This window comes from Tachypleus tridentatus, chromosome 6 (assembly GCF_004210375.1).
Source record: "Tachypleus tridentatus isolate NWPU-2018 chromosome 6, ASM421037v1, whole genome shotgun sequence".
Classification (NCBI taxonomy): Eukaryota; Metazoa; Arthropoda; class Merostomata; order Xiphosura; family Limulidae; genus Tachypleus; species Tachypleus tridentatus.
In genome coordinates this window covers 86,212,105-86,227,771 of record NC_134830.1, presented here as the reverse complement: position 1 = coordinate 86,227,771, position 15,667 = coordinate 86,212,105, and the positions used below count along the sequence as shown (strand labels likewise).

The 15,667-nt window shown below is 32.3% G+C and overlaps 1 protein-coding gene across 4 annotated transcripts in view; it reads right to left on the bottom strand.

Annotated features, from left to right (window-relative positions):
- The window catches only part of LOC143252955 (ciliogenesis-associated TTC17-interacting protein), an 86,095-nt gene that overhangs the window by 62,353 nt on the left and 8,075 nt on the right, over positions 1-15,667 (bottom strand). For all 4 annotated transcript variants that reach the window (XR_013029271.1, XM_076505903.1, XM_076505901.1 and 1 more), the window contains exon 2: positions 10,197-10,438. Coding sequence is in view for 3 of the 4 variants with exons in the window: in XM_076505903.1 (XP_076362018.1) it covers positions 10,197-10,438 (242 nt within the window). In the remaining variant the exon portion in view is untranslated. The remainder of the gene's footprint in view (positions 1-10,196; positions 10,439-15,667) is intronic.

Here is a 15,667-nt window from a genome sequence, read left to right as displayed (position 1 = left end):
AAATGTGCAGATAACTAATTTTTTTGTACAGCTGACATACCAAAAGTTGGTAAAACATCACAAACCAACAGTCTTAAAATTTGTGATAAAAATTATGTAAACATCAGATTTTTTAATCACATGCCTCTTAATTTACCCTGTTCAGATCCAAAAGTAGAAACACATAAAAATTGAATTTCAAATCTATCTTTTGTCTAGCACAAGCTATTGCCTTGTAGTCCTTTATTTTAAAAGCATAGTATGTCAGTTGGACTAAACCATGAAAGATAAAAGTTCCTCCGCAACACACACACATATGTAATACAATACATGAAATTTATTACTTAAATGATAACAGTTTGTGCCTGTATTAATTATGCAGTACAGACATATCATTTTCTAATACCTCACCATTAAGGTTCAGCTTATGTCTCATTAAGAACCTTTTTTCCAGTTACAAGTGTAATACTAGCTTGGATGCAACTTAAAAAAGTTTCACAACACAAGATTGAATTTCAGGCATTATAACTGCACCTTGTACTGAAACAACATTAAAATACTTAGAAAAATGTATATCTTGCAAAATATTTCAATCTGCATGATTGAAATTTAACATTTTTCTCATCTGAAAATGTATTTACAATAAACACTTACCTATCTGTACATAGTTATTTTGAGTTTGCCTTGAGATTTTATGTACACCACTAGTTCTGAGCTATTTCCCACCTAAGATGTGTTTTAATGTGAAATTAACTAGTGCATGATGTACGTATCGTGTAACAATAACTGACCTCCAATAGGAGGGCAACACATCCTCTATGCACAGTAGACTGCCATAAGTACCATCTCAAAATTAACTTCATTTTTAGACAAGGCAAAAATAATGTGCATTAATAGTAGGAATGTGGGAAAAGAGATTAGTAACTATCAGAAATATATTTTCAAGTAAGGAATATGTTAACTTCCAAATTGATATTTTTACCTATCTACAAACAGTAGTAAGATTCCCACATTAATCAGATGGTGGGACTAGTGCAATAGTGAAAACCTAAATGAAATCTCTCTGGAGAAAATGATTGAATGTCATCCATCACAAGGAAAGATATTCTTTTCACCCAAATAGACAAATGAAAAAAGAAAGGAAAAATAACCAAATATTTTTACAGGGACAGGCAGAAAAAAAATACTGACTAAGTACTTGAACAGGTTGGTGCAACACCAGTTATATTTTGGCTATGGTAATGATAAGACCATACAGTTTGCTACGTGTTTTGTTGTACAATTTGCTCACCATACATTCTGTAACATAAGAATAGTACTTTGCCTTATCAAAATAACCAAATCACCAGGAAATTGGCATATTGTGAAATACCGGGTGACCTGTACTACACTGAATTATTCAATTATAATTTTAGTGGCAGAGTTATAAGAGAGCTATGATAGGGGTTCTGCAAAGTTTTATAAGTATAGTGAATGTTGATAAAATAATCCAACATGCATAACATGGGGATTGCCTAGCCTAGAGTCAAGTGCATAACATTTATCATGAAAATAAAAGTATCAATTCCATTCTAACATAAACTGTTTCTGTATTAAACTATTTTCTGTTATAACACCAATATTTTTTTATTTAAAAAGAAAAAACATCTTCAATGAACAGAGACTCAAAGTACAGAAATCAACAAATATTTATCCAGTTTTGCTGGATATACATTTAATTTTACACTTTCAGTGCACCTACTAATAACAATATTTGATTATACTTTCATTGCTAAGCAACATGACATTACAGCCATTGTTGGAATGTACTGTTACCAAAATGCAGTGGTTTTTCTATAAATCCAAAGTTGTTAGCTTAACTGATTTTTATCAATATTTATCCTATAAATATGCCAAGGATTCATTTCATCAGTGATCTTAATGGTGATTGGTTCACAAAGAAATTTACAAATATTTGACTGCCTCCACTGTATCCTTCTGTCTCGTTGTTGGTCAAATTTAATTTCACAAAATTTACTTCAATTAAGTATAAAATCTGAAGTTATGGTATACTATGGAATGGGGGTAGCAGCACTTGTTCCATTAGTTTTGATCTGATATATATACACACATCTAAGAACCACACTCACAGTTCAATAAATTACTGGTAACCAAATCTGCTATGAGCAGCAATTCAGTTTTCATAAGATTTTAAGCAAATGTTTTTCATATATCAAAAAGATCTGTTCTTAAACATTAACTTTATAACATACAGATAGGAGTCTATATGCAATGTCTTAATATGTTACTTAACAAGAAAAAAATTACTATTTTAGTAATAATGGTAAAAGATATACACCATTTAAATTTTCTTTAATGGTACAAAAACTAAGTATCAAATTCTTTGTGCACATCTATTTTTTGCTGTATGTATACAAGTCCAACCACTCTAGATCACCTGTTGTGTCAGTAGTCAATGCATAGTTTTTGAAAGTGCCAAATATTAACAGAGCTAACAATTAATGGCTAGCTAGGAAAATGTAAATGGCTTTTAATATTTATCTGGTGACCATTAAGGGACACCAACATTTTTTTTAATCAGTTAATAACTTCACTGTCTATGCATGAGAAAGCTTCTAATTAAGTATACTGATGAAGTTATTTATAGTGTAGAGCAGAAAAAAAATTGTGTAAAATTTCCTTGTCAAATACCAAAGTGCCAGAAATTAGTGTGTACACAGTTCAATTGTTGATACTAAAACAAAAGAAACTTTTTTCATAGCACATGTTGAAGTGAATAATTTTAAAAAATTGTGAATCAGAAGAGCCAATTGAATAAGCATAAATAGCTTCTTCAGAGGTTTAAAAATTGAAACAGACATGTAGCTCTTAGGGGAGTACTCTCTTCAACTACAAGTGGGAAATAATTACTTAGCAGGACCCAGGGACTAAATTTAAATAAGTATGCTTTGAGTAACAGGCAAACTAACTGGATAAGAGTGAATTATATGTCAGAGATGGGCTTAATTTAAGCAGACTAGGAAAACTCTAAAGATATTCACCAAAGATAGTTTAAACTAAGCTTTATGTTGTTGAGGGAGCTTGTACACAAATTAGTAGAACAATGACAAGATTGTAAAGGGAACTTGATTTACAGTACATCAAAATAAACAATATCTTTAAAGTAAGTCTGTCAAATTTAAAGATAAAGGAGTTACAGAATATCATAAACTTTTCAAAAATGTCACACCTACACTTTTGTTTCCTAAAAACTGTTTAAGGCAATAATAAATCACTATATAATAGTTCTCTATATAGTGCAATACTATAAGTTTTATTAGCTTTTGCTGATTACTTTGTACTTACCATTATTGTTGTTGTTGTTTTTTTAATCTTCGTATTATTTTTAGCTATTTCAAATCTTACACCATCTAACTTTTTGGCAACTATTTATGGTTTAACTTTATTTATTACTACTGCCTGCCCACTTTATCATAAAATGAAAGAATTTAGTTATAGTTGGATCAATAAAGTTTGATATTAACATTTTTCTAGCTTGAAAATGTATTTGATCTAGATACTTACCTCTCTACACCACTAAGAGCTGTTACCTCTTGTGTAAGTGGCATGAAATTTCATGTACGTGCCACAAGCCTCAAATATCCCACCCCTACATGTGTTTTGCAATCCCAATGACATAATCATCATAATACTGTAGCCCTCCAGAAATAGGAGGATGACAAAATCTCCATGCACAAAAATCCTATGAGGACTAACACATCATCATAGGCTTATTCTTGATGAGGCAAATAAAATGGATTGGAAATGGGGAGGAAGGATTGGAAGTGGTGCACAATGGTATTTCTTTAAAGTACATTTTCAAGTGAGGAAAACATTAACTTTGCACCACTAAAAGTTAGAATACCACACTAAAGATAATGGAGGGGTTAGAACTGAACAATTGTAAAGAGCTACAATTTAGGAATAAAAAGAAAGATATTTTGAGACTAAAAGTTGTTGACAGGTCACTAATTTATCATCTTCTTGGGGATAACAAGAAGTTGGAAATAAGATCCTTGAGTGGGGTAGGAGACAGGCTCTATGACTTCTGTTGACAACAAAGAGGCCATCACAACCTGAAGACATTGATGACATACATGACCAGATGGATAAGGTTAGAGAAGATTAGAAAAAAGAGGTGATAGAGTATGAAAGTGCAAAAACAGCCAACAATAAAGAATTTGAGCAATTCAAGGATTGCTGGTGAAAGGAGAACACAGGTGCACACAGTTGGAAGGTAATATGCTAACAGGATCAGATCCCACAATCTGCTCCAAAGATAAGTCACTGCTGAGAGCCATGACTACCAGTCCTATAGAAGGAGGCAGCAATGAACATAAGTGATTGGATAAGAAACAAGAAAGAAATTAGCATGATGTCACTCCTGAGAATCTGTGGCAGGCTGAGGTATCAAGAGTCTAATGTATTGGAAAACCAGAGAAATAACAGCACACTGCTAGTAAGCAACCTTACTCTAGAATTCTGTGATTAGAAATTCCCAATTCTGGCCAAAAGGAATTAACCAGCTGATAATAAAGACAGACTCCTGAAAAGAAAGAGATAAAAAAATAAGAAAGAGCAGTAACCAAGACTGATAAAAGGGACTCAAGAAACTGAGGTTCAGAAAATATAGAAAAGTTATGACCCCAGGCCATAGTAAACAAGTATTGAATGCAAGGAAAAGTGTAAATGTATAAAAGTTCAAAATAGGAAAAAAATTGGCCTTGGGATATAGAAAATTAGATAAGTTACAATATTTTTGGAATATTCTAGTATCACATACTTCTTGTGTTCTAGGATTCATATTTAAAAGCTACTTGAATTTACTTTTAGACAAGTAAACTGAAATCAGTTTTTGATTATTTGAACTATATATTATCAAACTATTGGCAATGTGATTTTAAATTATCATTCTGATCAATTAAATCAATTAAAATTTACAGTTCAATTACTGTTTTTGATTATTCCAAGTATTTGAAATACTGGCATTATGGCTTTTAATTATCATTTTGGTTTTAAAAATAGAACACAGAATGACTAAAGCAGATCACTTAAAGTCAATTTTACAGAAAAATCTGACTAAAACATTAAGGTTATGATAAGATCCTATTTTATTTTGACAGGGAAAATAAAATATTTTCCTGTAATATTTCAAAAAGAAATATTACAAAAAATACTAAACTTAATTTTCTGTCTAATGTAAAACATCTGAGCTCTGAAATCTCTACTTCAGAATTTTCTAACTTCTAAATTAGGCTGTTACAGTTTCAATCAATTAAAAATGCAAATTATATAACTAAAGGCAAGACACTAAGATTTATAGCTCCTACCTTCTTTAGTTGCTGGGAAAAAGGTGCCCTCCCTTCTCTTTGATTTCAAGAGGTTGTTTGCTATTCAATTTTACATATCTGAAGGGCATGTTTACAACCAACAGAAAGAGGAAGTTCTCTATACCAAGCTTACAAACTTGGTACAAAGAGCGTTAACTTAACAGAAATATATTTTCATGTAATAACGTTTAGGCTACTCCAAACAATTAAAGTAAATTGTTTAACCTATTTATTGCTTACTTAGAAAATTGGATAGATTATAAAAGTTTTATGGCAATCTATATTATTGTATATCTCTGTTGTGCTATAAGATGCATATTAAAAAGCTTTATGAAGTTTGTTTTGGATAACAAAACATATAAAATTTACTTAGGCACATGCTAGAATGAAAAATATTTTGATTTGAGTGAAAATAGCTTGAATATGCAACAAGTATTAAAAATCCTTGTTTCTTTTTTGTATATTGTTTTAGTTGTTATCATTTATTTTTCAATAAAAGTAACTAATATGTAAAAAATATAAACTTATTTGTTTAGCAAAACAAAACTTCAGGAAAATAAAATGTCAATATTTGTAGTAGCTGTAGAAAGTGTGAAATATGATAAAAGATCATTTGCTGCTACATTAGCTCTACACGTAACAGCTAATGGGCAAATGCTGTGATATACTGCTTTTTATACAAAATTACTGTTCCAAAGCAGATAAGTACCTACAGGAAATACATTTTCTTGTATGAAAAATATTAACTTCCCTTACAGCATTATTATAAAGCTATAATTCCATACTACAAAGGTGAAGGAGCTGGTTTAGATGCATAACACAGAAATCAAGTGGAAAACAACTGCTCAAAATAAATGTGTTTTGAGATGAAAACATGGTACTCTTGGAGTGTATGGCACTACTTCTGGAACAAGTATGCTCTTCACCCTTGAAGTAGGAAGTCAGTCAGGTACAGGTAGACAAAAAAGGATCTGTACAAATGTAATTCATTCTGAAAGATGCAGTCCATAGTAAAATACAAGCAGAATCAGATATGTGCATACACAACCTCAACCAGATGGATAAGTTTCAATTACTCATCCCTAGGATCAGGAGGATAGGCACATGCACAAATGCAGTTTGTTCTGAAAGATGCAATCCATAGAAATATATAAACAGGAGTATCTATGTATATATGCAACCTCACCAAACAGACAAGGTTCATAACTAAACTTCATCATTAGAAGGTTACAGATCAAAAAAGATATATGATAACATATTTTAGCATAAACATAATGATTAAGACATGTAAACAATGTTATATAGATTCAGTAGCCCCAACTGTAATTAAGCAGGGTGTCATATGTTAAGCAGCCAGAATTATGAAAAGTAAGTTATCTTTTGGCTGAAACTGAACAAACTCCCAAAATAACTGTAGAAGCAAGAAGTACAACACACCTAGCTCAGCATTATGAAGTGCCAAGAACAGGGCAATATTTGTAAGCAGTATTTATGACCAGGAATCAAAAATGCAGGAAAGAGACATCCTGCATCCAGAATTACAAGGAGGACATGGAATGTTTGTTTGATCGTAGGAACAGTGTATGATGACCCATAGCTGGCATTATGAGGAAAACCTCCAAACTCAACTACAGGACCAGGAAATAACCTGTAACATGAATTAATATGTGGAGATGCCTCTACTGCACATAACTATAGGTACAGGGCAGTACCATCCTGAACCTGATATTAAAAATAGGATTACATGTAGGCTAGACCTGCTCCAATTTATTTTTTTACTTTTCTTTCAACTGCTGTTCACCTGAAAAAACTATTCAGGAGAAGTGGAAGGAGAGAAACTAGCTCTGTTTTCTTCTCACTGAATGAATAATCAAGAGTACATATGATAAAGTAAATATCAAAACTCCCTCAAGAGGATGCCCCCATGGTCTACCACCCCAGCAACTGAAAACTAGTAATAATTCCTGTGTTCAACTGGAAGATAAAAAAAGGAAGTAAACATGATGAGGAGTCAAGAGGAACATTACTCCAGAGAAACTGAGATGGATGTCTGCAAGTTCCTATTTTTAAATGCAGACGGACTTCAATTTATTTAAAGTGTTGATAAGGACGGGCAAAAATACCCTTCTACTGTACTAATAAAACCTATGAGTGATGGTCCACAACTGGGTGTAACATATAGGTATCTGGAAGTGTATATATATACACACACACACACACTGCTGGGTATGCTGCCAATGATCTTGCCAAAACACCTCATCTCTACAGAGAGTGTTATACTGCAAACAGTAAATTGGGCTGATTCAAGGCAAAGCATACATTACCAGGCAACACTTGCCAGAAAACGGGGTCCCATTATAACAGTGATTAAAACTAGGGTTGCTGAAAGTAAAAACATAAATGAAAGGAAGTGATAAGACTTATCCAAGTCAAAGATGAACAGATGTATGTAGTATCACCACAAGAGGGAAGTGATAGCCATAAGAAGAAGATACAGTCAGATGATGCAGATAATGAGTGATGAAGGTATTGGGAGTAGTCCACATTCCAGACTGGACAATTTTGTTCAAACTTATTGTGAAAATGTGAAGCCAAAGATATGGTGTCATGAAGAATATAATGAAAAGAAACATTGTATATATGGTAATCTTCCACAGTTAAGGTCAAATACTCCAGCCTAGCAAGTTCATGAATCCAACCAGTAAACATGACAAGGAATAGAAGGGTTCCAAAGAAGAAATGTTGGGAACTTGAACATCATAAGGAGGCAGGACATGTCTCATTGCACAGTAAAGAACAAACTAGACAAAGAAGCTAATCATGATTAGAATTGGAGTACCAGTGAGAAATGGAAGTTGAGGAAATGGATGTGAAAGCCAAACATCCTTCATGGGCATCATGAGAGGAATGACCAGTTGAAATATAGAATAAAATATGAGGAATGGAAGAGAAAGTGGACAACATTAAAAGCAAAAACAACTGATTGATGATCTCTTAAAGCAAAAAGAGGAAGGAAATAGGTCTAGAGGAAGAGATGATAGATGACACATGAAGATAAAGATCCAGAGAGAGAACAGGAAAGGCATAAAGGACCATACTGGCACTCCAGTCAGTCAAACCAAAAGCATGTGGAGGACATCTGACTCAAAAGGAATAGAAAAGAAGGGAAAGACAGAACCTGAAGAAACAGGAGGAGTTTAAAAAGGCTTCCCAGGAAATAGACATAAACAAAGTGGACAAGATGTTGTCAAGTTGCAAACAACTAGAAGAAAAATAGGGAAAGATGAAAAATGATAAGAGTGAGAAGGACTGAAACCACATCAAAGAGACCAAAGGTAAAAGGCATACCATCACCTGTGGTAGAATGACATAGAAGAAGGTCTAATGGATCAGAAAAGATGCTGACCTTGGGCAGTGAGAACCTGAAAAATGCCTGCAAGAAAGCTATACATAAATGGTATTCATGAAAGTAATAAAATAAGGAAAGCTTAAGCAAAAGACATGAAAACTACCACTTATACTGCTAAATTCGAACCATTATGGGAAAATAACTAGCATTCAAATATTTACTTAGTTTATTGGACTGGTCAGGACTTTGTACAGAGCCAAATCATAAACATTTTCTCTCACTGTTATTTCACCTTAGACAATTTATGTTGTAACAACTGTACTGTAAACAAGCATATTTGATAAAAATTTGTGGTCAGACAAACAAATTTTGAAGAAATAACTTTAACATAACTTTAATAAGTACAGTAGTGATATTTATAATAGTGTATAAAGTATGAAACAGTTATGAGATTCATTATATGACAATTTTGCAAATTTAAATAATAAAAAAACACACAAAATGAAGAATAAAGTTAAAGTAGTTAAAAGGTATTTACTGTAGTCTGTTAAACAAACCAAAGCTAGGTTATTGAAAGGTAAAGTAAATGTAAAGTTTTAAAGAAGGAAAACTTAGTTGAATATGAGGAAATTTCTAAATGCGTGTTAACAAAGTGATAAGCATGTAGTTTTAAATGAACTGCACAAACATATTTTAGACCTGTATGAGTCAAAAAAACTCATAGCTATTATATTTAGTGTAATGTCTTTTGTTTGTTTTTTAGGAAATTACAAGTTAAATTTTGTTTGTGTGAAATACTCTGCAAATAAATAACTAAAGTTGAAATGAAACTAGTCATTATGTGATGATAACAACACCATATCATTGTGTAGCATATTCCTTGCATTTAAAAGTATGATATAGTAGAAAAACAGTAAGGTGATTCTGTATGGAAAAGCTATTATGTAATCCAGTCGCCTCAGATAATGATATGAGATTTGTAACATTTGATCATGAAATTTGTGAATAACATACTGAACAGACAACACAAGCATATTCTTTATATAGATAGTGCATTTAATATTGATTGAAATCCACTCTATTGCCTGATTGAATGGAATGGCTTTAATACATACATCAAGACAGTGTTTTGTTATTACTAGTAAAGCAAATAATATTGGAAAGCATTTATAGTTATATTGAGTAGAAGTAAGAGGTAATTATCTCTATAAATTACTAGTTAGGCTGTAACTGGAATACTGTGCAAAAGCTTGGTCAAATTTACAAGAAAACATCAACTCTAATAACACACTGGAAATAATTTATAGAAGGACTACAAGGATGAATAAGTTTGTTATTGTAGCAATTTAGAAATGTGACAAGTACTAAGCCAAAGTGTCAACTAAAAGCATCTCAACATATCTGGTTCTAGAAGTATGAGAAATTCTTAATATTTTTAGAAATACACTTATGATGCTAAGGTCTATTTATAGTTTATAATCTAATAAAACAATTCTAACCTCTACATATTCATGATATATTTGCTCAAGAGTTTCCAGATTTGGTTTTAAATGAGCTGTAACTGATGTCCCACAGGGAACACTCCCTACAATGCCATGACTATTAGCATTAACAAGAATACAAGGCTGTCCAATCCTAGATACAATGTCTGTGGTGATGCTCAGTTCTCCAACAGCATGATCTTCATCAGAGAAGCTGACTAATGAGTCTGTGAATAAAAGCTGTTTGATATCCTGAATATCTGTAATAAGGAAGAAAAGGAGAGAAAGATTATTAAATTTATTATCTAAATGTGCTCTTTATGTATACTATTTTAAAACTGTAACTATGCTTCTGGTCATTTACATTCACATTAAAAAAAATACTGCATTCAAGAAAAATCCATTATGAATTAAAAAGAACTATTAGAAAATAGGAAAATATAAAAATTAGTAGTATAATTGTACTATATTCATACTCCAGAACTAAGTGTATTTATACCTTTGTATATCAATAAAAGGCTAAAACATAAAATATATGTTAATGTAAACTATGTTACAAAAATAAAAAATATGTCAATTTAGCATTACACAAAAAACTTTCACTTTAGTTAGATTTACCTCTGAATTGTTAAAAGCCATTCCATTTTGAGTTTGTTTTCAAACTGTCAACAATCATAGCTTTTGAATGTTCTAGACACAAGGCAGACCAGGTATCAATTTAAGAGTTGTTCTCCACCTTCCCAACTTCTATATGATTCTTTTGACCCTACTGAGTGACTAAATAAAGGAGTTATAGACTTTGGTCTTCTTGATCAATTCAATTGCTCTCTTATTTCAGATTAATCTTTCATTTGAACTATAGTGGGATAAAGTCTGATCATATGTTCATCTACGAAATCAGATATCATTGCAGGTTTAATGTTTTTCTTTCTCTTTCCAATACACTCACTTATCAGTTCTAAATCAGAAAAAGACTCAAATCTACTTCAGAAAGAAGCAGTCAAAACAGCTTATCATATTTAACCAGGTGCTTTATTTCCATCTCTTTGTGACTCCAAGAGTCAGAAGCTTGAAAGCCTGTCATAAACAAGTCTCAATTCAGTCCTTGCCTGGAGACATCTCATTTGAAAACTGATAACACTGGATACAAAAATTTCTTTGTCATTAGAATTTAAAGATAAAGGTGGATGTACTGGATGGTTATCTTTATATCTTTATTCATCTGTTTTTTTTTTTTGCTATTGAGTTAAAAAATTCTCTACCCTTAAACTTGGCCTGGCTTTGAGTCTGTACATTTCTGTTGATTAGATAAAATTTCTTCCAATCTTCTACTTTCACTCAACATACTTTCACATGGATGATTGACTTATTCTGACCTTTTCGTCTTTTATACACTGTCAGTTGACCAATCAGCTTCTACAATTTTAGATGAATCACTCAAAATTCCAAATCCTATTTTGTACCAACACATCTGATGTTTTGAGTTAACATATTTCAACATACATTTAACTCATTTTAAGCCCTAGTTTCCTATATATGGTCTTATGTCTTCCATATCCATTGTTGAAAACATCCTTTCTGTTTCGAGAATAACAGTTTTTTTGTTTGTTTGTTTTTTCCATTAAGTCATTCTCATATATCATACCTCTAATGATACAGTACTTCTTGGTGGTGTCCAACTTTACACCCATTTTCATGTAGCTAAACTATTTCTTTCATCAATCTTGAATTTCTTCAGTTTTAGCTAAACTGGGAATTCATGAAAGCAGGATCTCCTTTTGTCCTCATTCTTAAACCCACATTTTCACAGTTGCTCTTCTTCTTGAGTTACCCCATTATGTCAACTTTCTCATGGGAGGCCATTACTACCACCACCAAAAAAACATTTAAAATTTGAGGTTGCAATTAGAAGATATTTTATTTACCTGATTATTTCAGATAGATATCCTTTTCTCTACAAAACAGATAGTTAGTACCTTGTGCCACTGACAAAAAATATTCTGTACATGGATCAATCCTCTGAATAAAACAGTACACCAAAATATTGAATTGTGTGTGTCATGTGGTATGTTGAGCAGTGCATTGATTCAAATAATGTTTGTGAAGTCCAAATACAAAGTCTACAATTTCATATAAATTGAAAACTCAAATTATCAATATTGACAAGCTAGAATACAAAAGAACCTCTTATCTTTTCTACTTGTTGAGATATGGTTTATGTACTGATATAACATAACACCCTTTAGAATACCATTATTCATGGTTAGTGCTAATGAAAGGGTGAGCATGTGTGGTGTGATGAGGATTCAAACCCACGACCCTCATATTACTAGTCGAGTGCCTTAACCACCTGGCCATGCTGGGCACTTTGGAAAGTCTCTTATGTATGCTTAATTCAATATATGACTTGTGAATAATCAATCCAAAGCTCAGTAGATCCAACTAGTACCTTTCTCAGCTATTTTAAAGTGTTATAAAGTCACCTCTTTGTTTTGTTTTTAAACAACATTTCTAGCAGGTAGGTTGTCTTCAGTCTGCTCGAAATTACATATTTTTAGACAAAGCACAGCTTAGTTAGTAAGCTTGATAAATTATATTGGAATTTTGTGGTATTTATATAGTCATTTATGATTTTTTTTATTGTTTCAAATATATACATCAAACCTAAAAAAATTGTTTTTCACATCTTCTAATATGAAGTTTGAAAAAGTTAGCAACCTAAGACAAGTAGAAAATGAGTACAACAGTCATCATAACTAGAAGATATAAAACTTATTTACTTACTGTTCTACATTTCAAAAAAAAAAAGTTTAAACTTATTTGTAAACAGTAACAACCTATATATGAATATAATGTGTAATAACGAAAATGCAACTGAATTTTACAAAATGCTAGTCTGTTAAAGCACAGCCAAGGCAGGCTACTTTGTAAAGACTAAAGATCAGTTTTATATTATTAGATATGTTATCATGAATGCACATGCTCCACACTGATGCAAATTCTGTAATGGTAGCCAGACATGACTAGAAGGTCAATATAATAAACATTATATATATAAAATGTTGTGAGATTTAAGCTATTTAGACTACACATTCATGTTTTTGTTTCATAATCTGTAGTCATCCTAAAAAGAAAAAAGTATAATTTATATTTACTTCCTAATATTTTTATGGTGGTTACAAGGACAATGAAATTGACAGACCCCATATAGTTAATATATAAAAAATTAACAGGCAATATATAAAGTTTTAGTGAAAACAAACAGTTGGGATGTATTTAGGTTTCAGAGATTACACAAATAATATCTGAGATTTTTGAAACAAAGAATAGTTTTTTAATCATAACATAAAAATCACTTTGGACTGGTAATGAAACATTTGTTATTTTCACAAACAAATCTTTAGCAAAATACTTTTTAAAAAATTAAATTTTTCTTACACAAAGCACTTGCAATCCTCATTAAAGTCTACTAAATTTTGTAAAAGTACACATACTGCATCAAAAGTTATAGTGTAACACAGTATTTCAATAGTGTGTGTCATTGGCTATGGTTATACATTTTGGCTTGACAGTGTACATTGATAGGAAGCATTTCTAGACAGAAAACACTCACCATTGAGTGGGATCCCAATCCTAAATAAGACAAGCACTGGAGGGAATTTATACACACACACATAAATATATGAAGAAAATATTACTTATCTGATCACAATCACAACAGTTTGGAAAATGGTAGCAAATTGAAAGTGGTACCTTGCTAAAGAAAACAACAGCCATCTAATGAAGATAGTGGGAGATGAATATAGGAGGTTTAATACACATGCTGACTAAAACATTTTCTCCAATGATTGGTGGAGGTGAGACACAAGAAAAAAACATAAAGTGCCTGATATGATACAATGACATTTGGAACAGAAAGAAACAGGAAGAAATAGACCAATTGAATCAGGTGACAGGAAGATGGAGAAAGGTTATGTACAGATGAATGAAATCAAGGAGGGAAACAGTGGGAATAAGATCCACTAAAGGGGTCAGGTAGGTCATGTATCAATGAACAGCACAGATTAGATATAAAATTTTGTCTGAATGACACTTGGAATAGAGATGAGAAAATCATAGAAGTAAAATTGGCAAAACAGAAGAATATCCTTCAAGATCTGCTGAAATTTAGGACAGGAAAGATCAATTTGGATAAAGCAGAACATATGTGGAATGAAAAAAACTACATGAAAGGTTGATAGCAAATATAGCAAACCAATAGAGGAAAAAAAAAGTAGGAATGGATGAGTGAAACATGGAATAAGAGAAAAGAGGATGAAGTTCAAAAGAAGGGAGTGGAAGGCAGTGAAGAACAATACTGACAGTGCAGTCTAGAATAACTGCATAATAAAGTCTATAAAACTAACAAAAGCACAAAAGGTATCAGTTGGTCCAGATGAAACAGAGAGCATCCTTTGCTAGGGCCTGAGGTTGAAGAACTAGAGACCAAATAAAAAAAAGATAATTTTGTGTTGCATTAAGTGGTAAAAGTATCCAGATGAAAGATAAACCATTAACTGCAAAGCCACATGAAAAGCTAAGTGATGAAAGACCACTCTATGGCATAAATCACAAGGTGAAGAGCACCCAAATATGAAATGCATGGAGACTTATCTGCATTATACATGTCTAAAAAAGGAATTTTAATGTTCAACCACAAAGGAAACAGCAGAGAGTGCCTCTCAGAGATTGATACAGATGACAACAATAGAATTTTAAGAATGGAGCATTATGTGTCTGTTTATTACCAAACGAAAGTACACACAAATATATACCAAAGTATGTCATACCACAAGAAACTTCTACATGTTGATAGGGTAAGACATTTTGATCTGAGATGATTGTCTGGAAGCCTTTTGCTTATGTACCCATGCTCCCTAACCTTAAAGAGAACCACCTGTGAGCAGATGCAAATTCAGATGAAGTGCAGAAAGCAGTACTCCTGTCGATGTTTTGTCCTTCTTCAACCACCAAATCAGATCGTCCAAATGGGAAAGAGAAAGTCAAGTTTGAAAGTCCATTGGCTGTTCAGGTTCCACTGAAAAGAATACATATACATCTAACCTAAAGGAAAAAGGACTTCAAGAAAATCTCAAGTCCCTAAAAGTGACAGAACCTTAACACATGAATTGGTGAGAAATATGTTTTATTTGTTTGTTTTCTGATTTTGCACAAAACTACATGAGGTATATCTATGCTAGCCATTTCTAATTTAGCAGTGTAAGACTAGAAAGAAAGCAGCTAGTCGTCTACACCGACCACCAACTCTTGGGCTACTCTTTTACTAATGAGTAGCAGGATTGACCATGACATTATAATGCCCCCACAGCTGAAATAGCAAGCATGTTTGGTGTGATAATGATTCGAACTTCTAACCCTCGAATTACAAGTCAAGAGCCCTAACCTAGCCATGCTGGTCCATGACAAATAGGAATATAGAGATAGGCAAA